This window comes from Herpailurus yagouaroundi, unplaced genomic scaffold (assembly GCF_014898765.1).
Source record: "Herpailurus yagouaroundi ecotype Mexico unplaced genomic scaffold, PumYag 210, whole genome shotgun sequence".
In the NCBI taxonomy this organism is placed as follows: Eukaryota; Metazoa; Chordata; class Mammalia; order Carnivora; family Felidae; genus Herpailurus; species Herpailurus yagouaroundi.
In genome coordinates this window covers 28,847,636-28,869,959 of record NW_024412441.1, presented here as the reverse complement: position 1 = coordinate 28,869,959, position 22,324 = coordinate 28,847,636, and the positions used below count along the sequence as shown (strand labels likewise).

Sequence of the window (22,324 nt, the reverse complement as noted above, 5' to 3'; positions counted from 1 at the left end):
CAGCCTCCAGAATGGTAAGGAAATAAATGTGTAAGCCACCCACTCTGCAGTACTCTGTATGGCAGCCCTAGCAAATTAACACAGGCATCGTGGGTTTGTTCACTGTTTCCATAGTACCAAACAGTATTTTCTGACTGACGCACCAGGGCTCCACCAGGCAGAAATTCCAGGGATGCTTGGCATCTTGCGCAGGATTGTCTTGCCTCCATTCTTCTCTGTGATGCTGGTGCCTGGCACAAGGAATCTTAGGAAACAGCCATTGAAAAAATGAGTACAAGTGGGAGGGATGGAGAGTAGGGGCACATATGTAGAGCAAATGTCCTGAAATGGCTGTGACAAAATGGGCCACATCCTCAGATTTCTGTTGGCAGAAATGTGCTTACCCCCTTTACAGGCAGTAGGGAGCTCCTTCCTGGCTATCTTGGCATTGCTCATTCTTGCCAAGAATCTGCAGACAGGAAGCAGCTTGAATCTCATCCTTGAGTGTGCTGGATCCCTCTGACATGTGCTAACAATGCCTGTTCTCAGGCACAGGGATTTACATGTTTCTAGTCACTCCCTCAATGCTGGCCTTCCTCTTCAGATTGTAAACTCCATCCTTCATATACCCTTCCTCAGGCTGGATGTGCAGCCTGGCACCTGTGAGTGCTCCATTGACATGCATGTCCCAGTGAATGGATGGATGAAGACTGGAACCAGCAAAGGTACACAGATGGATGAACTTCCTCCATGACACTTCCTTTCTGCATCTGGTTCTACTTTTTAGGGCATTGAAGGACGTGACTTCCTCCAAACTAAGAATTTTAGTCCATACTTATGTCCAACTCTGTTGATATTTCCTATTGTACTTTCTTGAGATCTGGTATTTACATCTCACCTTCAGAAATATGGTGCCCTCTGATGGTCCATTTTCTCAGATTTTGCTGGGCTGTTTCTAGGGCCAGTGTCTTGGGGGTTGGGAGAAATGTAGCCCTGTGGAGTGGGCACCTGCTGGTTTGGGTTGGCCAGTCACAATCTCCTTCAATTTTGCCACCAGCACTATAGGGGTGTCTTCTTGCCTCCATCTTTAATCCATGGGGTTTGGCTGGGTGAGAGTTCAGGGACAGCCTTTATCTCAGGTCCCATCAGTTAGCAAATTCCTGCCCTCTGTTCACAATGGCTGAGTTAGGGAGATAAGCATGGGCCCACAATGAACCTGTGGGGTCAAGCCCAGGATTTTGTCTGGGGCCACTGAGAATAAGAAGCTCTCTTTCTGCAAGAGTGGCTAAGGTATTAGTAATCCCAAACCTGAGGGTGGTGTAGAGAGAGCCTGCTGAGAAGGGAGCAAACATGGAGGACAAGAAAGCCAAGAGATACCCAAGAACAGCATATGAGAACCTGGATCCAGTTGTACCTGAAGTAAAATATACCTAAAATAGTTTCTTAATGGATATATGATTGGTATTTTGGGCATGAAATTCTACACATTGTAAGATGTTCACCATACCCAGTTCCCACCAGCAAAATGAAGGAAGTTTCCCTAGTCATTAAAACAACCAGAACAACCCCCATTACTTTCATTTATCCCAGATGGCTGCCCTTGGCTTTTCAGTTACTTGAGTCAAGAATTTCCCCCTTTTTATTTATTCCAGTGGGTTTTCTGACATTTTCAAATAATGACTGACAGTCTGTCAACATTTTTGGGTGTCAGGGATTTAATCCTCAGCATACCAGTTGATCTTGATGTAGCCTGTCAGAGCACAGGACTAGTTCTGAGGAACCAATGGCTAGCACAGGCAACCAGCAACATGGACAAATGAAAAATTGCCCAATTCTGGTTCTGGAAAATGGCACTGAGGGATAGACCACAGCATATCAGGGCCAGCCTTGGATGTTGGGGCAACATCTTGACCTGAATCAGGACACCTCTAGCTCACAAGCCCAAGAGGCACTCCCTTGTAGGCAGCCAAACATGGCCTCCTTTGGGAGATTAAGATAACCACTTAGAAGGGCAATATCAAGTGAAAATGAGAACTCCCAACATGTTCAAATCAATAAGGATCATTACAAGATCCATAAAGATGGTGACAGGGTCTGTGAGGCCAAGCCAGTGGTGGAAGCTGGCCTGAAGGAGAAGGGATTCAGGCCTTAGCATTTTTCTGAGCACCACAAGCTTTATGAGGGGTTGCTGTGTCCTGCCTCTGCATGTTGGGTCTAAGCAAGAGAGAGGCACTTATCTCAGCATTAGAAGGGACCTCGAGATGCTCTAGTCCTTCCTTGTCTCTAGTATGGGCCTAGGGTGTGTTTTCTTAGGCACAGTTTAGAGTAACCAATAACCATCAATGGCTCCCACACCTATAGGACAGAGCACAGACTTCTCCCAGCATTCAAGCTAGTGTCAACCATGGCTCCCCCATGTCCTAGTGTGTGGTCTCACAGCAGGCATCAGGCCTTGTGTTGCCTCTGATTCTCCATCTATAAATAGTACAATAGCAGCACTCACTTGATAGCAGAGTAAGTGTTGGCTGCTACAACCATCATTTTTAGAATTTCTGCTGCATTCAAGAAAGAGAGTATTGGATGTCAGAAGTCCTGGCTCTGCCACTCATTTAACTCAGAGCTAATAATATAATTTCTTAGAGTCTTGATTTTTTCATCTATGAAATGGGAATAAGGATCATACCTCAATGAGATGTTGTAAATAAAAGATTTTGAGTAGTATGTCAGTCCTTCCGTTTGGAAGGGCCCCAGGCCCTGGCCTCCCCTACCCTCTAAAAAGCACAGTTTAGGGAGAGATTCACAGAGAGGTCTCCAAGGGGCTTGGCTTCCTCTCCCATGAATCTTCACACAACTCTGGGCACCTCTACCAGATTAGCCCATCTTGTTACTGGCCAGTTGTGTGTTGTCCTAGCAGCTCTGCTGAGGGCTGGCTGCTCAGTCCCTATCGCTTGCTCTGCAGCAGCCAGTATGTCTCTTCATGCAGACATTTATTTTTTATTTTTTTATATGAAATTTATTGTCAAATTGGTTTCTATACAACACCCAGTGCTCATCCCAACAGGTGCCCTCCTCAGTGCCCATCACCCACTTCCCCTCCTTCCCACCCCCCATCAACGCTCAGTTTATTCTCAGTCTTTAAGAGTCTCTTATGATTTGCCTCCCTCCCTCTTTAACTTTTTCCCCCCCTCCCCTCCCCCATGGTATTCTGTCAAGTTTCTCAGGATCCACATATGAGTGAAAACATATGGTATCTGTCTTTCTCTGTATGACTTATTTCACTTTGCATAACACTTTCCAGTTCCATCCATGTTGCTACAAAAGGCCATATTTCATTCTTTCTCATTGCTGAGTAGTATTCCATTGTATATATAAGATATACAATATATCTTTATTATATACATATATATAATATGTATGGTGGGCATATTATATATGCCATATATATATAGTGTGTGTGTATATATATATATATATATATATACACACTATATATATATAATCACAACTTCTTTATCCATTCATCAGTTGATGGATATTTAGGCTCTTTCCATAATTTGGCTATTGTTGAAAGTGTTGCTATAAACATTGGGGTACACGTGCCCCTAGGCATCAGCACTCCTGTGTCCCTTGGGTAAATTCCTAGCAATGCTATTGCTGGGTCATAGGGTAGATCTATTTTTAATTTTTTTGAGGAAGCTCCACACTGTTTTCTAGAGTGGCTGTGCCAGTTCATGCAGACATTTAAATGAATGCTGGCCTATGGAGCTTCTCCCCGGGAAAGAAGACCCAGTGCTCCCCCAGTGTAGATATGCCACCTTGTAAGTTAGAGGCAGAGATGTGACTCCTCATAAAATCCACAGGGACTGAGGCCCCAGCCAGAGGTTCAGCTCATTGGTGGATGGTGATGAATGTCCACTATGCAGGATGAAGGTTGAGCTTTCTTGATTAGAACACTATTCTCCCTGTGGGTATTAAACCAGCAAAGGGAAGTTAGTCCTATTTGCTCAGTGAGCATGGATTCAGAGCATGGAAAGAGGTTTCATGATTTGAAAGTGAAATGGCACCAGGCTCTGTGAGGTTGCCATATCCACCTCTATAGTCAGGGCATCCCTGCCCCAAAGACTTGCACATTTTGCTTCCAGGCACCTTTTCCTGTCAAATTGTGGTGGGCACTGCCTACATGTCCTATGGCCCCTTCTTCTCATGCTCTCATGCTTGACATTTTATTTGTATAGAGGGTTTAGGGTCCAGCTTCTGGAGTTGGAGTAGTCTTGAGTCTGGGTCATAGTGTTTCATAAGCTCTCTGACCTGAAGCAATTTACTTCACCTCTTCTAATCTTGACTGCTCATCTAGAAAATGAGGATAAAAGTATCTTTCACTGAAAGTGAAAGGGTTGGGAGGGTTAAGTGAGTGTGTAGTATATACTTCCTTATTAGAGTGCTGGGCTCTCACTGTATACCCCACTCATAACCTGTGCTTATAGACATTCATTTAATTTTTATAGAAGAGTAAAATGGCTCCTTGCTAAGCTTTCTTCCAGCTCAGGTATATATGTGATAGTCAAAGAATATGGGTGGGTGTCTTGCCTAAGAAGTCAGTGAAAGCCTATTTCAGGAAGTGCCCTGTCATGTTTTAGGCTGGTGGGGCACCCTTCTACCAGGCATTGGTCCGTCTGGCTGATTTAGGACAGGCCCACTTTTCTAGAGGTCAGTGGTCTCCTGAAGCCACTCCTGCTGGTGGATTCCAGGCACTTTTCTCCTTGTGCTTCAGAGAACAGCTCCCCACAGCCTGGGTACTCTGAGGGCCAGACAGACAAGGGCAGGGCCATGAATATGCTGGTCTTGGAGGCCAATTCTAGGCACTTCTGGAATTGATGGACTTGAATAACCACCAACACAAAATGCTTTCCTACAAGATAGGAAGTTGAGTCATCTGCAGAAAGTCACTCTACCTTCCAGGCAAATGAGCCACTGGAGGGGAGCTAGAGGTCCTGCACACCCACCAGCCTGTGGCTCAATACTTACTGTCTAGCCAGTGGATCTCTGGCATGTGTTGCAGATAGCTGTCTGGACAACCCTGGTCTCCTTAATGGCCCACCGTCCTGCATTCTGCACATGGAAGCTCTCTGAGGTGGTGGAGGTGTAAGCCAATGGAATGGCCAGCAGAGGGATGCAGGGTGACACCTTCCCTGTTATGCTTCTATCCACTTGGGCATTTCTGCTCAGACCCTCTCAGCTTCTGCCCCAACCTCACTGCTCCCATCATCCAGACAAAAGACCTCTCCATGTTCATTTTTATTTAAAGACTCAGAAACACAGGCATCATAGTTTGTCATCACTGTCAAATTCATCCAAAATCACACGCTGACATTTGTGTGTAACAAAAACATTGGTGTGTGTGTGTGTGTGTGTGTGTGTGAACTGTGCAAAGTACAAAGAACTTCTCAGCCAGGCAGCTGAGCTTGTTTGGGGTGCCAGAGTCTGGAATTCATAATATGAGGCTGCCAGGGAAGTGCCTGCCCACTGTCTCCCCACTCTGCTTCTGTGGCCCTTTGGTGGACCAGTTGTCCTCATCCACTGACCTTGCTCAATGGTGTCTATGAACTCTACTGCATTCCTCAAAGCAAGTCACCTTGGCTGCCAAATGCCACTGATAACCAAGATGTGTAAGTTGCTGGGCCAGGGTAGACAGTGAGGGTTCAGGTAAGGTGTTGGTTTCATCTTAGTAGCCAAAATGAGTTTGTCCATTAGGGCAAGATATCCCAAAGGGTCTAATTCTGCTCTTGCCCTTGTCTGTGGGCCAAATGGTCATAAAGGCTGATGGATTTGGCTGAATATGTTTGAAAACAGCCCAAAGCACCAGGGCTGGTTGTGTACTTCCCTGCTCTCTGGGAGCCCCACCTGAAAGGATGTCCTGGTGATGGCTGGCCTATGGCATCCCTTCCTTCCCAAAGTCATACCAATACCTGACCCAACTCTGCCACAAGAAGGTCCAGTTGATGCCTTGCAAAGGCACTGGATACTCGCCCAGCTCTCTGCTGTGAGGGGTGCTGGGCCCTGGTGGGGGGCTGCCTCACCCACAGTCACTAGGCTGTTTATCAATTCCTACCTACCACGAGCATTGTGTGGGTGGTGGCTGAGAGAGGAAAGAAGGTCCAAGTTAGTCTATTCTGTTGCTTGGTAACTGCCTTCATTAAAAAAAAAAAATAAAAAGGCTTTCCTTATTATCTGGGGATGTGAGTTAGTTCTGGTCTCACTGAGGAACATGTGTCTCCGTCAGTGTGTTAATCCATGCACATTTTTGGTGATGGCATGATTTTAAACAAGCACATGATTTTTGTGCATGGCAGACAACTAATTTGGCACCAATGGCAAATGGATACCTTCTGGTTGTCATTAACTCACGTAGGGCTCCCTGGGTTTAAGTTGGATTTCATCTTTCTTTGATTCAGAACAAATTTCTCAAGTCTATTAAATCTATGATTATCTGGAGAGAGGAGAAGAGCCTTTGTCTAGGTGTGATCCCACTGTCATGGTAGCCACCTGGCAGTAACAAATAGCCAAGTCACATCCCCAAATAGGAGCTCTGAAAATAAGTGTTTTGTATTTCAAAGGCATTCCACCAGGCAAGGGAATGTGTTTCTGGATTTTGTTGCATCCTTGAAAACCAGGGAGATCCTATGTTACCAAAGGCTAATTTAGTCAGCCTAATTTAAACTTGAGTCACTTTATAAAAATAAAGAGAGAGGGAGTTTATGAATTGTGACTCTGAACTGACAAGAATGTATTCTTAAGGTGTGAATCTCTTGAGAACAAGACTGCCTGCATGACAGGGCTTCTCCAGTCTGTTTCTATGGCAGGTCAGGGCTGCTGGGCTCATGAAGAGGCCTCAATGGACTCCACCCAGGGCAAGGTCCCAGGATCAAAGGTATTCTTCATCCTGTCTCTTCTCCCAGCTCCCTTGAATTCTTCAAATCTGCAGCAATACCTCAAATCCCTTGTTCTCCTCATTGTACTTCCAGTCTCTAGACCAATATTTGTACTGCCTGATAGGGACACATTTATTAAAAAAAAAAAAAAAAAAAAGACAAACCCATCATAGGGTGGGAAACCTGAATTGTGGTTAAAAACTACACATTTCAGTAGTGAGAAATCATACTTTGATAATGCTAATTGTAGTCATTTTCTCTAAAGCAATAAAAGGAAAATTCTGCCTTCCTAGGCTGGGGTTGACCTTCATGTTCTTTTTACTGCCACACAAAAGGCAATTATAGTGACCCTTACTTGAAATGCTTCCAGTTCTTGAATAATAATTACCACTGTCTAGACATAGCATGGGGCTTTGGTAAAGGTTTAAAGAAATTGGCTTTTTCTAAACTCCCTCCAACCACTTAAATGGATTCCCTCTTATCCACAGAATAGTAGCCAACACTGATATTGAGTGCGTGGACTTTTCAGTTTTCCAAAATTCACATGGTACATATAAAAATTCTGCCCACTTGATTATCATCTCAGACATTTTTTCTTTCAAGCTCAACCAAGTCATTATTGGTTTTACAAAAAGGCAGCACCAGATGTATGAAAAATAGGCAATGTATGACCTATTAGAAATATAGAAAGTCTAACAGCTTTACTTTAAAAAGATGTTGTAAGAAAGAAGCAATGCAAAGGGACAGTGGCGGCAAAACGAAACATGTGGCTTATAATACGATGGGCAGGAAACAAAGCCAAGTGCGATCTTGCGCCTCCAACAGGAGCTGCATGCTGGGCTTCCCCAGGGACTCTGGGGACCCAGCAAAGGCCCTGGGCCAGGAACACCCTTGCTGAGTGGCCAGGTGGCAGGTGACTGAGGTATATAGAGAGGTGATGGAGCAATCTGGACCCCCCCCCCCCAAGAAGCCCAGGGCAACCCATAAAGACAATCTTCAAACGCCCTGGGCGCCATGCCCACCGCCCAACCCCCACAGCCCTTCTGCAGCTTTCGGCCTTGCATAGGCAGCAAACAAGAATGCTGCAGCTTAGCAGTAAGTCACAGAGCAAATCAACCCGCATCAGCAGCTTCTCTTTTCAAAGATATTTCTTTACAGTTTACGCAGAGGGAAGCATTTTGTCAGAGAACAACCCCAGGGTGTGCTCTTGGTTGGGGGTTATGGGCTCCCACCCCCATCCAGGGTGGCCATGTCAGGAGCCTTGAAAGGGACCTGGGACCCTCAGGACAGCCTTGACTTCCCTTGTTGTGCCCTGGGGATCCCAGGGAGCCTTCATGCCTGGGGAGTGGGGTGTGGAGAGTGTGTCCTCAGAAGCTCTCTACGAAGCTTCCCGGGAAGAGACCGGTGCGGCCATTCCTCTGCAGGGTCCCCTTGTACCAGCCGTCCTCACGCTTCTTGTGCACAAAGACAATGTCACCTTCCTTCAGCTCGATCTCTGCCTCGCTCTGGGGAGGGTAAGAGACCACCACGCGGTACCTGGTTGGGGGGGAAACAGATACCACATTGGGTGAGTCTGACCCTAGGCTGGAGGATGACACCCCAGGGCCTGCTTGCAAGGTCTCTCTCTTTGTTCTTCCTTTCCTTTTCCCCATCTGGTGTAATTATTATAATTTGGGGTTACTTCCCCCACTTTTAAAAATTTCTACTTTGATTTTAATTTTTACACCACCTTTTCATTTTTTAATTAAAATTAAAAAATAATTTCCCCTCCGTGTCCTTTTGGAGCCCGATCTATGCAGCTGGAACATTTTTGCCTGAGAGACAGTCTCTCCCTCCAGCCCATTTTGGACAGTGGCCTCCTCTGAGGTGGGGCCTGGGACAGCCACTTCAGTCCTGGGGCAGGCACTGGGGTATGGGCGGGACACTTAGTTGTGTCCTCAGTTCTGTCCTGTCCTGGCTGCATGATGCCAGGCTAGTTGTCCTGACCTCCGGAGTGTCAGCTTCTTTGTCTGAGGAACAGGGAGGGTGGGGGACGCCTCTTAAATGGATGTCCCACACGATGTGTGAAAGTGTTCTGGACCTTGTATGGTAAAATGGTCACTCTTTTTAAATGTGCTCCAAAAATCTTACCTTAGCACCTGAACTGGATGAAATCACATCATAAATGAAGCCCAATTTTTTACACATCTCATTTCCGAAAAACCTGGGTGCTTCCCTGCAGCCTCTGAGGCCTCTGTGGAACCTCATTTCAGACCAACATGACATAAAATCCAACTGGAGACATAATTGTTCCCATAGGGGACTCAAAGTGGAGCTGTGAGCCTGAGCTCTAACTTAGCAGAGACCCCTGAGGACCCCTCATGGCTACGGCAGGTCCAGGGCATGGGTGGGGGCGCTGGGTGCTGCCACGCACAGCTCCCTGAATCTGAGACAAATCTGACCCTCTGGCTGGCAGCTGGCTGGGGATCCAGAGCCCCAGGATCAAGCACACATCCCACACCACACACCTGTCCACCGGGCCTCAGAGGAAGGTTAAAAAGAAGTTGTGCTCACTCTGAGGGTCAATGTTCTAAAACACCACCAAAGGCAAACCAGCATGTGCCCTGGTGCCCATGTTCCTCGCTCTGCTCAGCCTGTCTGGAATCTTCTGTCCCCACCCTCCAGCCAGCTGTGCCTCCCTGCCCCCTCAGGGAACTCCTCAGGGGCAGGTGTGCTCAACACTAGACTGGGCCTGCACCTCAATGCTGAGGGGGAGGAGGGAGGAGCTGAGAGGGACCTGCCCACCCCACTGGGCACGTGAAGTTAAGCTTCTCTGAAATGTCCAAGTCCTAACTGTGGGTGGGTTTTATAGCCGGGAGGATGCAACCACTCTCAATCCCTGAAAACCCCTAGCTGGAAGTCGCTCCAGAGCCTACATTTGGAGAGTTACACCCACATCTGGAGGGTTCCTCTCTGGTCATGGAGGCTGCCCCACTTGGGACCCCTGCTGGACCCTCGCTCCACTCCAGGTTCTCTGCAGTCGGCAACCACACAGTGAAAACATAGGCAGACCACAGCCTTCCTCTGCTCAGAACAGAAGCCAAAGTTGGGGAAAGGCTTCTGTGTTCTCTTTGCTCTCTGAGCACATGTGCACTCCTCAATCTCCCCCAGCTCAGGACTCCCTTGCCCGGGCTGCTCTTGCCTGCCACTTCCCTGATGCTCTCTCTGGAGCAATCTCTCCTTCCACAAGCCAGCTGGGCCCTATTCACCATGCTTAGTGCTTAGCACAGGTCTCCCACACTAGCATGCAAGCCCCCAGAGCAGCAACTGTTACCCTGTGCTCCCTGCGGTGTGCCCAGTGCCTAGGACAAGACTTGCACACAGGAGCACTATTCATACATGCAGGAGGGCACCTGGAGGCCGGGGGGTGGTGCTGTCAGTCAGGTGGAGCTGCTGGGGAGCCAGAGTAACCGGGCAGGCGGAGGCGCAAAGGTGTCAGTGGCTGGTGGCAGCTGGCGCGGAGAGGTCCAGTGGTGCCTGTATCTGGGCCTGCAGCTCCATAGCAACCACCCAGCAAACAATGCCTCCCCCCAGCCCACAGTGTACACTTCAGCTCCTGCTGTCAGCCCCTGGCCATAGGAGGGGAACGTTGGCCAGACTAATGGCCCAGGAGCAGGATGACCAGCAGGCCTTAAGGGACTGGGCCATCCATCCATGCATAGGAGATGAACTGGGAGGAACCACATACTGGGTGGTTGGCAATGCTGGGACTCAGAGGCCCAGGGCCTGACCTGGACTAGAAAGGCCACCCCCAGGAGGCACTGTCCTGCTGCTCCCCTCTTCCCTGGCAGTGCCTGGCTGTGGTCCTGGCCCACTGGCTGGGGCAAGAAGGTGGGATATTCCTTTTCCCTCAGTCTTCCTTGGGCTGTCGGCTGTGAAGGCCTGTCCCCTGGGTCCTGCCTCCCCCATAAGCCACAGCCATACACATGGCCTCTGAAGGAGATCATCCAGGTGTCCCAAGCAGCTGGCTGTGCTGAGGATCCTCAAGGGGCTCTAAATGTGAAGCCTCTGACCTGTATATTCTGCTTTTGGAAAACCAGGACATTATAACCAAAAGAGTTCCTATGTCAGCATTTCTTCAAATGTGGCCGTAGACTTCAGGGCCTCTAGGTCAGAATCCTGGCTCTGTGCCAGACCTACTTGATGAAACTATGGGAATGGGGCCAGGAGTGTGGATTTTCAGCAAGTTTGTGGGTGAATGTTTAACTTGCTATTGTTTGAGAATTAAGGTGAAAGCTCTAGGCAAGTCTTCGTTCTTCAACCACCTGCTCAGAGGGGTTGGGGTGCTGGCCCATTGGGGTTAGGACAGGGAAGCCATGGTTTGGGGCATCTGGGATTGGTGCTGTGAAGGCTGAGGAGACAATGCACAGGAAGAGAAGACCCAGGCTCCACTCTGGGGAGCTCACGGTCCCAGTTTATTCCAGGCTGTTGAGACCAGGGGGGAGAGAGAAAGGTGACTCCTGAGTCTGACTTGGCAAGCAGGGTTCCTACTGCTTAGGGACCAGGGCTGGCCAGGCATGCTGAGTGCTTTGGAAGGGCTGCAGGTTTAGGAGGGTTGGGCCAGTTCTCATAACTCTCTGGGCTCTAGATGCTGGCTTTGGGGGTATAAAGGAGAGAGAAAATACAGTATGCCTCTCGCTTTCCTCTCAGCCCAGAATCTCTGCAAACGGCTGCCTGCTGGCCACTCCCCGATGACAGATGGCCTTGAGGAGGTAGGAATAGTCTGTAAAATCAGTTCCCATATGTCTGGCACTCAGGCCATGTGTGCAGCTACAGAGACCAGCACCAGCCCTATCTGTGGCTCTCTGCCACCCTCCACCTTTTCTCCAAACACCTGCCTCCTTCTCTTCCCCAAGGATGAGAAGGCAAAGAGTGAGATGATTTCTCAGACTTCAAACACAAGTTTTGGCTTTTGCCTCAACTGCCAGATGTGAAGCAAACAAGCAACTCTGAAAATGTAATTTGCTAGAAAAAAAAAAAGTAATTTGGTGCTTCTGAGTAATTCAATGATTTAATGAGCCCAGATGGATGATGTGGGCCTAATGTATAAGAGTCGAGCATTTAACGTTCTTGTCCAGATCATTCCAAGACTCTGAGCTATTTTTCCTGCTGCATGAAAGTAATTGATACTCCCTGTTATAGACACAAAGGGCCAAATGAACAGTTAAGGACAGCAGCTACTCCTGTGTTATGACTGTGGCGTCATAAATTATAAGAGACTGCCTTGTGCTGAGTTAAGGTTAGGTCAACCACAACTAATTTTCAGATATAAGATTCAGGAAATCAAAAGGCTCAAAATCAGAATGAATTCTTACCACTGCATATTGCAATTAGCTTTATGTGTGAGGTTTGGCATGTCCTCCTCCTGTGTCATCTGCTCTCCTCCTGACAACAGGGGTCACCGGGAGGCCCTCTGAGTGGCAGGCTTTTCAGAGCATTTGCTTCAGTGCCTACTGAGGGCGAGTGACCCCCGAGATGGTGGATGTGATCATCACAGAGCAGTTTCCCTCTAGGAACTTGGAAATAAGAGTATGCCTAAACCCCAAACACTAAGCTACAATATCAGCACATGTATTAGGTGCTTGTTGCTGTTATAACAAATTTCCACAAACTTAGTGGCATAATTTCTTATCTTACAGTTAAGTCAGACATCCAATGTAGTCACCCAGAGTGCATTCCTTTTGAAGGCTCTGGGAGTAATGCACTCCCCTGCTTTTTGCAGCTCTTAGAAGCTGTCTACATTCCTGGCCAAAGGCCCCTTCCTCCATCTTCAGAGCCAGCAATGGCCAGTTGAGTCCTCACACTGCATCACTTTGTCCCTCTCTGCTGCCTTCCTCTTCTCCTTAGAGGGACTCTGTGATCACACTGGGCCCGCCTGGATAATCCAGGATAATCTCTCCATTTTAGAGTCAGCTGGTTAGCAACTTCTATCATGCCTGCAGCCTTCATTCCTCTAGGCCACGTAAGTCCCCCATGTAAGTCACAGTTTGGGGGATCAGGGCACAGACATCTTTGGGAAGCCACTGTTCTGCCTACCATGACACATAATAGATCAAAAAAACTTAAATCCTAACAAAGCCAAACAACTCACAGGCCAGTAAGAGGTGAGGATAAATAGACTGAGTGTGTGAACATATGGGAGAAAAGATTGTGCCAATAAAAAGTAGAGGAAGGGGTGCAAGGCAACATTGGGGGCACCACCATCTTATTATTGTATATGTCATACCATTTCATATAATCATATACGTCATTTAATATGTTATTATTGCTCTTTTTATGAATTCATAATTTCCCAGGTATTGATCTATGCATTTTACAAATATTATAACTATCAGATAGGTATTAATATCCCCACTTTGTATATGGGGGAACTGGGACTCGAAGAAATGAAGATGCCTATTTGGGTGAAATGGATGATAAGAGGTAAGTGTGCCAATATTTCAGAGCCACTCTGCAACTTCTCCGAGGTTCAAGAGAGCCAGGAGGCAGGCATCCAGAGGATGGGTGCAGGGTGGCTGGCCCAAGAACTCAGCCAGACCTGCCCAGGGTCAGCATATCCCTGCTGGGGAAATGGGACGTTAGACAGTACTACTGGATACCATAACTATACTGCTGTTATGAGTTCCCCAAGTAACCTCCAGAAATGTGGCTCCCTGCACATTGTCCATAGGGCATAACATGTCCAGATGGTCCAAGGATTAGGTTCCCGAGGAAGGGTTAGTAATCGGCACTCTGGTTTACACATCAGGCCTGTGAGTTTGGCTCTTATAGATCTCCTGAGAGCTGAACCTGCCTCTAGTGAGCTGACGTGCAGGCCTGGCCAACCAGACCTGGGGGAGTTCTCCATGGTTCACTCCTCTGGGCGGCCCAAACTTCCTTCCTCTGGGAACAGTTAGGAGAGATGCTCCCAGTGTCTTCCTGAATCCTCAGGAGGGAAATTGTTACATCCCAGGGAGTTTCTACATAGGAGACACTCAGAACATGCAAGAGGCAGCCTTGTAGCACCCAGAGCCTAGCCACTCCAGGTGAGAGATGCCCCTTCCTCAGTGAGCTAGTGGTGGAAGCCTCGAATCTGAGCCCCACCTGCCCTTTGCTGCTCTCCCCCCTTCAAACCTTAAAGTGGCCTTGCACACGGCAGGCACTCTGCAGATACATGGCTTGCAAGTGAGTGCCCAGGGCCTCCATAGCAGGGATTCCTGTTACAGCTGCTCCCCTCCAGCTGTGAGCTAAGTTTTATTCACAAGCCTGCAGGGCCCAAGGCCAAGCACTTTCTGGAGCTGTAGAAAGCACAGCCTGAAGACTAAGCCTTTCCATTGTTACACCCTTGCTCCAACATGCTGGGGCTTCCTAGGACACAAGGCAGCCTAGGGGCTGCACAGGGCGAGAGAAGGGGGCATTTGGGGGCTCATTAGGCAGCAGTTTCATTTCAGGCTGTATTTTGAAAACTCTCATCACTAATGAGCTTCACAGAGTGCTGGGGACAAGCAGGGTGCCAAAAGTCTCTGGGTACAATAAGCCCTGATTAGATGGAATATTCACAGAATGAGAGTAATTCTCTGATCTTTCTAGTTAATCATGACTTCCATGGTTTAGTAGAACAGGGTATTTTAAGACCTTTTATTAAGGAGTCTGGAAGTTGAGGGATCTAGGGAGAACAGAAACTTAGGGGAGACATGAGAACAGCTTTGAAATATCTCGGCCTATCTTTCTCAGGAGCCACCAACTTTGTTACCTGGGGCAGAGGGACTGGGAACCACATTAAGAAATCATAGGCATCTGGGGGTTGGTCTTATGGAAGGATGAAGGTTCTGACATGAAAGAGCTGCCCAAAGTTGGAGGAGGCTCCTTGGAGGGAAATGGAGAAAGAAAGAGAATATGTGTGCCTGTGTGTGTGCCTGTGTGTGTGTGTGTGTGTGTGTGTGTGTGGTGTTTGTGTGAGATGTGAGGTGTCTGTGGTATATGGTGTGTGTGAAGTGCGTGTGTGGTGTGTATGTGTGTGTATGGTATATGGTGTGTGTGCATGTGTGGTGTGGTATGTGTTTGGTGTGTGAGTATGGTATTTGTGTGAGATGTATGTTAAGTGTGTATGTGGTATGTGTGTGTGTGTGGTGTGTATATGTGTGTGGTGTGGTATGAGGTGTGTGGTGAATGTGTGATATGTGGTATGCGTGGTGTCTGTGTGGTATTTCTGTGAGATGTGTGGTATATGTTGTGCATGTGTGAATGTCTGAGGATGTGCGTGTGTGTGGTATGTGCTATATGTGCACATGTGGTGTGGTGTCGTGTTTGGTGTGTGTGGGGTGTGGTATGGGTGTGGTGGTGGGGGTGTGTGTATGTGTGTGTGTGTGATGTGAGGTAAGGTGTGAATCCAGTCTCCTCAGGGCCTGGGGGTTTGCTGTGGGGAACGCACCTCACAGTAATGGATCCTGCTGTGACGGAGTTTGGACAGCAAGTATATCTTGAACCAACAAGGGGGTGGTGATCAATTGCTGAGGATCCAGAGGCAGATGCTGATATCCTGGCAAGGCTGTGATACGGTCCATACTGTTTTAAAGCCAGAGACACCCAGATCCCTTTGTGGGCAAGTTGCACCTTGGGCAGCTGCTGACCATGCCCCTCAAAGTGGTTCAGAGACCAGGCTCTGTGGCTGGAAAGCCTTGAATTCAATCTCTGGTTTGGCTAGTTACTTTTAGCTGTGTGATCTCGAGCAAGTTACTTAGCCTTTCAAGAAGATGGGGATACTAAATTCGTAGGGTTGTTACAAGAATCACCTGAGGTAACACACACAAGGCACCTAGAACAATGCCAGCAGATGCTAAGCTGCATACACAGCATGGCCATTCTGGGTGTTTATGGCCCAAGTCCATACTGATTGTTGAGTGTCTGAATCTCCCCCTGCACAGAGCACAGAGCTTTCATTCTAAAAACAGGTGTAAATATGGACTGACATGACAACTGCTTATCGGAAATCCGTAACCAGCTCATGTTGTCCCTCCGCTGCCCATGGAGACTGTTCTCTCAGTGGCGCTGGATCTCAACACCACAGCATCAACCCAGCCCTGAAGCCCATCATCTGGGTATGCCTTGGCAAAGTGGACTGCAGCTTATTTGTGTGGTCTGAGAACTAAGAATGCTGTTACAATTTTAAATGGTTGAAAAAGAAATCAAAATAAGAAAAATATTTCATGACACAAGAAAATTAAATGAAATTAAAATTTTGGTGTCCATAAGTAGAGTTTTACTGGAGTGCCCACGCCCTTTGCTTCCATATTGTCTATGGCTGCCTTCATGCCGGCACAGCAGAGGTGAGAGTTGTGACAGAGACCTGCAGTGTCTGCAGAATTTACTATCTAGGCCTTGACAGAAAAGGCGTGTCACCCCCCATTTAGACAGAACTTAACTAGCCCTGCATTGGCACTGGGGGTTAGTGGATGCTCAGGACAGTGGTGCCCTTCTCAGGCTTCAGCACTGGGGTCCATGGGGAGGAGCTGGCCATCAGGCAGTGAGTCCGAGGTGAGGGAGGATTCAGACAGAAATGCCAGGACTGTTTCCTGAGGAGACTGCTCGCATGTTTACTATTTAAGCAGCGTTCCAACAAAGAAGGCACATAGAAGGGAAAGTACTTCTGTGCTATCCAGATTGGACACCATCACCTCTCACTGGAGTGCCTTCAGCCCTTATCTGAAGCTCTCTAAGGACTAACTCAAATGGGCCCATCAGCTGAGCAAGATGCCAGCCTCTGACCCCTTATAAAAGTCAAGCACGTGAGGGCCCTCGGTGGACTCAGTTTACTGCTCTGTATAACTCTAGGCTGAACTCTATGAAATTTCTGGTTTTGGTAAAAAAAAAAATGAATGTTGTCACTTTTGTATGGTTTAACCCAATAGACTATATACCTTGAGGCCAATTTGGGGGTAATGTTTTATAATTCTAAGATGTCAGAGTGGGTTGAGCCTCAAGAAAAGCTGCCTCTGGGGTGGGGTACACAGGCCATGGGACTCAGTCCAGGGATCCACTCCAGGTTTCCCACAGGGTTGAGGGGAGACAGTCCTCTCACTAGCATCATTGCTCACTCTCTGGGCTCAGTGCCCCATCAGTTCTGCCAAGTTTCCTGATGAATCCCTTGCAAATCCCAAACTCAGGACCCATATGGATTCAGAACATGAAATAGGCTCCTCTTCATTCCCAAATGCTTTTTATCTTTTTTTTTTAATGTTTATTTTTTATTTTTGAGGGAGACAGAGAGAGAAAGAGCAAGCGAGCAGGGGAGGGGCAGAGAGGGAGACACTGAATCCGAAGCAGGCTTCAGGCTCAGACATGTCAGCAGAGAGCCCGAGGTGGGGCTCGAACTCATGAACTGCGAGATCATGACCTGAGCTAAAGTCAGATGCTCAACCAGCTGAGCCACCCAGGCACCCCCCTAATGCCTTTTATCTGATGCTCACCATCCAAGCTCAGGAACTGAGTAGATGTGGGTAAGAGGGACATTTGGTAAATTTAATCCTCAGAAAATCCCTATTGTCACTGCTCCCCCAAAATGACTCCAATCTCAGAGACCAGCCCATACCAAGGTCCCAGAGGATACGAGCCCACCCTCCCTGCCCTTACCTCTCCCTGGACAAAGGCTTGGGCTCCGGACGGATGGCAGCCATGGAGAGAGGCGCTTGCCTGGAGGGAGATGAGGAGAAGTTCAGATCCAAGGAGCCTGCCTTTCTGTGCAGTGGCTCCATCCCCACTGCACCCTGCATCTCGCTCTCTATGGGGCAGGACCCTGCCCTGCCATGGATGGACAGTGAGGATACTTCGGGTCCCACGGCACCCTGGAGTGAGGTGTCCACTGCCACCAGGGCATCGTGGGTTGGAGAAATGGATGGTGGAGAGCGAGATTTCTTCTTGGTAGACGCCCCAGCAAGAAGCTTCAGCAGCCCACTTTTCTTCTCTTTCTGGAAAGACACACAGAATTGAAATCCAGTGGGTTAATACTCCTAAATGCCCTTGTTGGAGGAGGGAAGTATAATCTTATTTGGAAACTTTAAACAATCTTGTTAAGCTGGTTAGAGGAAGAAAACAAAGCTAAGACGGAAAGGTTTTCCAACTCTTGTTTTCTTTCCTTTCCCCAAATCTGGTGCAAGTGCCCAGAACAGACCCAGGAGGCCCTGGGGCAGACCAGAAGGTGCTATTCCCAGGAGAGGGTGTGCTGTTCCCAGGAGAGAGTGCTGCAGGAATAGGGAGGTGGGGGGACGGGGGGGGCCCTCCCCTCCCGACAACACACCTCCTCACCATCACAGGACTGTCCCAGACTGGTAAGACTCCAAGGAGCCAGGAGTCAACATCATTTGTCTCTCTTTACCTGGGAGAAGTGTGTAATTATTTTACATCAGGCTGAGATTAGCTTCCTCAACCCCCACCGGGTTTATAGAAGCAAAGGTCATGTATCCTAGACACAGCTTCATTTGGAAACTGGGCAACACTGTATTCAAACTTTTCTGGCACAAAATTATTTATACCACACAAGAAGCCTGCAGTGTGTGTGTGTGTGCGCGAGCACATGTGTGCATCACATATATTCCCCAAGAAAGTCATTTGCAGGCAGGGAGGACCCGAGCTGAGGTCTCAGAGCTGAAGCAGCCCCCCATGGGGGCAACTTCTCCTCATGCCCTGAATTCTGTCAATGGGAAACACCCTGATAAAACTGCTTCACTCAGCAGGTGGCTTCCTTATCTTAAGAGAGCTATTACAGGATATGACAACATTCAGGTCGTGGCTCCTTACATACAAAACTAATGAGATAATCAGAAGAATCTGCCCTTATAATCATGAGGCTATTGATACGCTCTCCTACTAGGATGTGTAGACACCTCTCCTGCTCCATAGTTCACTCCCAGTTCTCATGGAGGACTCCCCACCACACACCCCACACCAGTGGCAGGCACGACCAGTATAGGGTCTTCATCAGAGGCCCCATTTAGTACTCTCTTGGCCCTGAAGGAGCTTCTCTCCTTAGTCTCACATCCTAGGAGCTCAAAGCAGACTCTCAATATGTAAATGAGAGCCAGGTTGGGGTGGCAACACAGACCTGGAGAAAGAAAAGATCCAGGTAGTGTCCTTGGGTGGCCTGGACCAGCCACCATGTTTGCTCTGAATTCTGCATATCACTGTCAGTGAAGGGGCACCTCAGCCTCCCTCAGCATGTGCTGATTACACTGAAGCACATAAGGAAACATGAGAAACATTGATACCTAGAGAGTTGTTTGTGAAAGAGAAAGTGTGTACATGCAGAGGTGCTTTTAGAACAACACGCTTGCCTTGGAATCTGACCATTTTTATGGCTTTAATAGAGTTCAGTTTTTTAATGTTCAATGGAAATTAGGTGGCAGGGCACATGGCGTAAAACAATGGCAGCACACGGAAGTCTGTAAGTATAGCCACTGAGTCAGTGATGCCTATCAAAGAGTCTGCTTTGGTCACAGGGCTCAGGTGGATAGAAGGCAAACATCCTCTTCTCACCTTCCTGTCTGCAGGGTTAGAGGCTACTGGGGGATGATTTCAGCATCACCACACTGATGCTGAAATCTTCTTAAAATTCACATATTAGGGATATGCATATCCTTAAGCTAAGTCAATAACACTTTAGTATGAACAAGTCCATGTTTTTTCTCCTCTACTGTTAGCACTGATATTGACAGAAAGAAGGGAAGTAGATGTTCTGAAGACTGTCCATAGTGAGGAATTTCTGGCATGGGTGAGCCCCAGACTGGTGGGGAGCAGGTTGGTGTGGGGTAATGCAGCAAAGGGCAACCCTCTCTGTTTATGTTTCCTAGCTCTGTCCTGCTTCAACATCCATAAAGGAGTTCTGTGACACACTTAGGAGAGTTTCACTAGTTTGGCCACGAGGGGGCACCACATATCTGGCTCAGAGGGATCCCTGTCTCCCAAGTAGCTGGGGCTCCTGAGGCCACTGCCACTGAGAGGTGCTGGTGGGTGGTAGTGTGTGTCTGGTTCCTCATGATGACAGTCTCCTAACCTGAGACCATGAAGGGGAGGGCACTAGAGGTAGGAGGACACAGTGTAGGCATGAGGGGTGGTGTCTGATGGTTCACGGCCCTCTGGGGGCTCCGGAAGGATGAGCCTGCCCAATGAGTCTAGGGAGCCATGTGTACACCCAAACTAAACACCCAGATGCACAGAATGCAGGTCGAGTATCACAAAAGCTACATGCTATCAAATTCTCAAATTCCAGTTATTAATCCAATGGGATGGTGAAGCTGGAGACTGTACAACTTCAAGAATTGTATACATACATAAGCATATGCACTTACATAAAATTATGCATGGCGTGAAATGGATCTGCAGCCCAGCCAAAGCCCTGAGGGGACAGGAGCCACTGCCTGGCATAGTCCGTAGTCCCTGAAGGGCTGTGGGTTGACCTGCCTTTGCTGCTGCCATCTTGGGCTGGGCCTAGCTCATAGAGATCATAGGGAAGGGTGCAGGCCAGCCCTGGCATCAGGCCATGTAGTCTTCTGGAACCAGAGTGTGAAGCCTGGACACTCGGCCAGCAAACATGTGTGGAGCAATTCGACAGTGCAGGGACAGCCCCTCTGGGCCATGATGCTGGAGTGTCGGCTGGTCCTGCCAACAATCCATAAGTCAGGGTGCACGTGCCCAGTGGGGGAGCACCTGCGTGCAAGATGTGGCCAGTGTCCCGGTCAAAGGGGCTCCATGTGGGAAAGCGTTTTCAGAGTGACTGTCCCCATGCCCCTGGGACAAGTGTTGGCTGCACCATATCCACCTACCTCACCTATATTCAGAGCTAGTGTCCCTGGCCTCTTCTACATATGAATTAAAGGTGGAAGGAGATAGAATGAGGACGTGCCCAGGGCCGGTAGGGAACCTCCTGTTAGAAGTTTCAGGGGTAAAGGGTGCCTGGGTGGCTCAGTTGAGCATCTGACTTCGGCTCAGGTCATGATCTCATGGTTTGTGGGTTTGAGCCCCACGTCGGGCTCTGTGCTGACAGCTCAGAGCCTGGAGCCTGCTTCGGATTCTGTGTCTCCCTCTCTCTCTGTCCCTCTCGGCTAGTGCTCTGTCTCTGTCTCTCAAAAATTAAATAAATGTAAAAAAAAAAAAAAAGTTTCAGGAGTGAAACCATGGCCCTTCTTGGGACATCCCAGCAGGTTAAAAAGATAAAAGGAACTGACCAGGGCCCAGTTGTCAGCCAGCATGACAGCTCTTGTGGTCCATATGGTGGTGTCCTGCCTCATGAGCAAAGAAGAGGTCTGATCAACAAACACTCTGTTGCAAGACACAGGACAGAAAGCCCTGGAGCCACAGGCTGTGCCACAGTAGGGTGTGTTGTGAGGGGAAGATAAAGCCACTGGTCTGCTTAGCATGTTTGCATGGAAATCCAGCCTTAGCTGTGGTTTGGAAAGAGGTGCATGAATGTGATGGATAATTTTCCTGTCTCAGTTTTCCAGGATTAAGTATGACTGATCACTTTCTTAATTTGACTTTGGCAAATACTTATGTCATGACTGGAATACCCTCTCCTTTGCTGTCCATGACAGAATTCTGCTAATGCCTTCAGGATCCAGTTACTACAAGTTGCTGTAAAATTTGTTGAACTATCATGCACACAGAAGTCATGGAATATGGATGTAGATATTCCAAGCCCTTCCCCTGGTGGCTGCCCTATTCTGGGTGATGTATGTTAGAATCAGCTAATGGGCACTTTGAAGGTGGTGGGAAAAGGCTCACCAATCAATTTAGGGGCAACACCATTGGACAATAAGAGGTTTTAGAGGATACAATTTCGGGTTAATGTGGGCTAAAAGTTTATCAAAGAACGATGGGTTTGTTGGGGTTTCTCCAGGGACCAGGACTAAATTAGGGACTTTTATGAGCCCAGTGAGATGCAGAGAATGGTATCCCCTTTATATTTTTGGAGCTCATTTTAGGTATGTTTTAGAGGAGTCACTGCTTTCCTACACAACTTTGTGTCAGCATTCTGCTGTCTCCATCTGTGGCCTAAATTCCCCTCTCCTGAGGAGGGTCACTTTCCATCCCTAGGTTGCTCTGAATGGCCATGGTGCAGCCATTTCAGCCTTGTGGGGGTCCTCCAGTCTGAACTGTGGGAACAAAATGCCTGCCTCCCTCTCATCTTCTGTCTTCTCCCCAAATGAGTGATAAGCTACTTACTGCTTGTCCTCTGTGAGGCCGTTCACAGCTCCCCATGCAGACAACCTGCTCTTGCTGTCTGCCTCCTCTTCCTCTGTCAATGGAACAGGATAGGAGCACAGGGGCAGCCCAGGCTGGTGCATGAATACCTAGCTCTGAGTCCTGATTCCACCGACACCAAGTTGTTAAGATGACAAATGGAAGAG

At 48.2% G+C, this 22,324-nt stretch overlaps 1 protein-coding gene across 1 annotated transcript in view; it reads right to left on the bottom strand.

The window, feature by feature from the left end:
* Window positions 1-5,256: 5,256 nt before the first annotated feature.
* Window positions 5,257-22,324, bottom strand: part of SH3RF3 (SH3 domain containing ring finger 3) — a 195,919-nt gene continuing 178,851 nt past the window's right edge. Inside the window, exons 9-10 of the mRNA XM_040454177.1 lie at window positions 17,556-17,890; window positions 5,257-8,444 (exon numbers count right to left, since the gene is read on the bottom strand). Of these exons, the coding sequence (XP_040310111.1) occupies window positions 8,276-8,444; window positions 17,556-17,890 (504 nt within the window). The 3' untranslated portion in view covers window positions 5,257-8,275. The remainder of the gene's footprint in view (window positions 8,445-17,555; window positions 17,891-22,324) is intronic.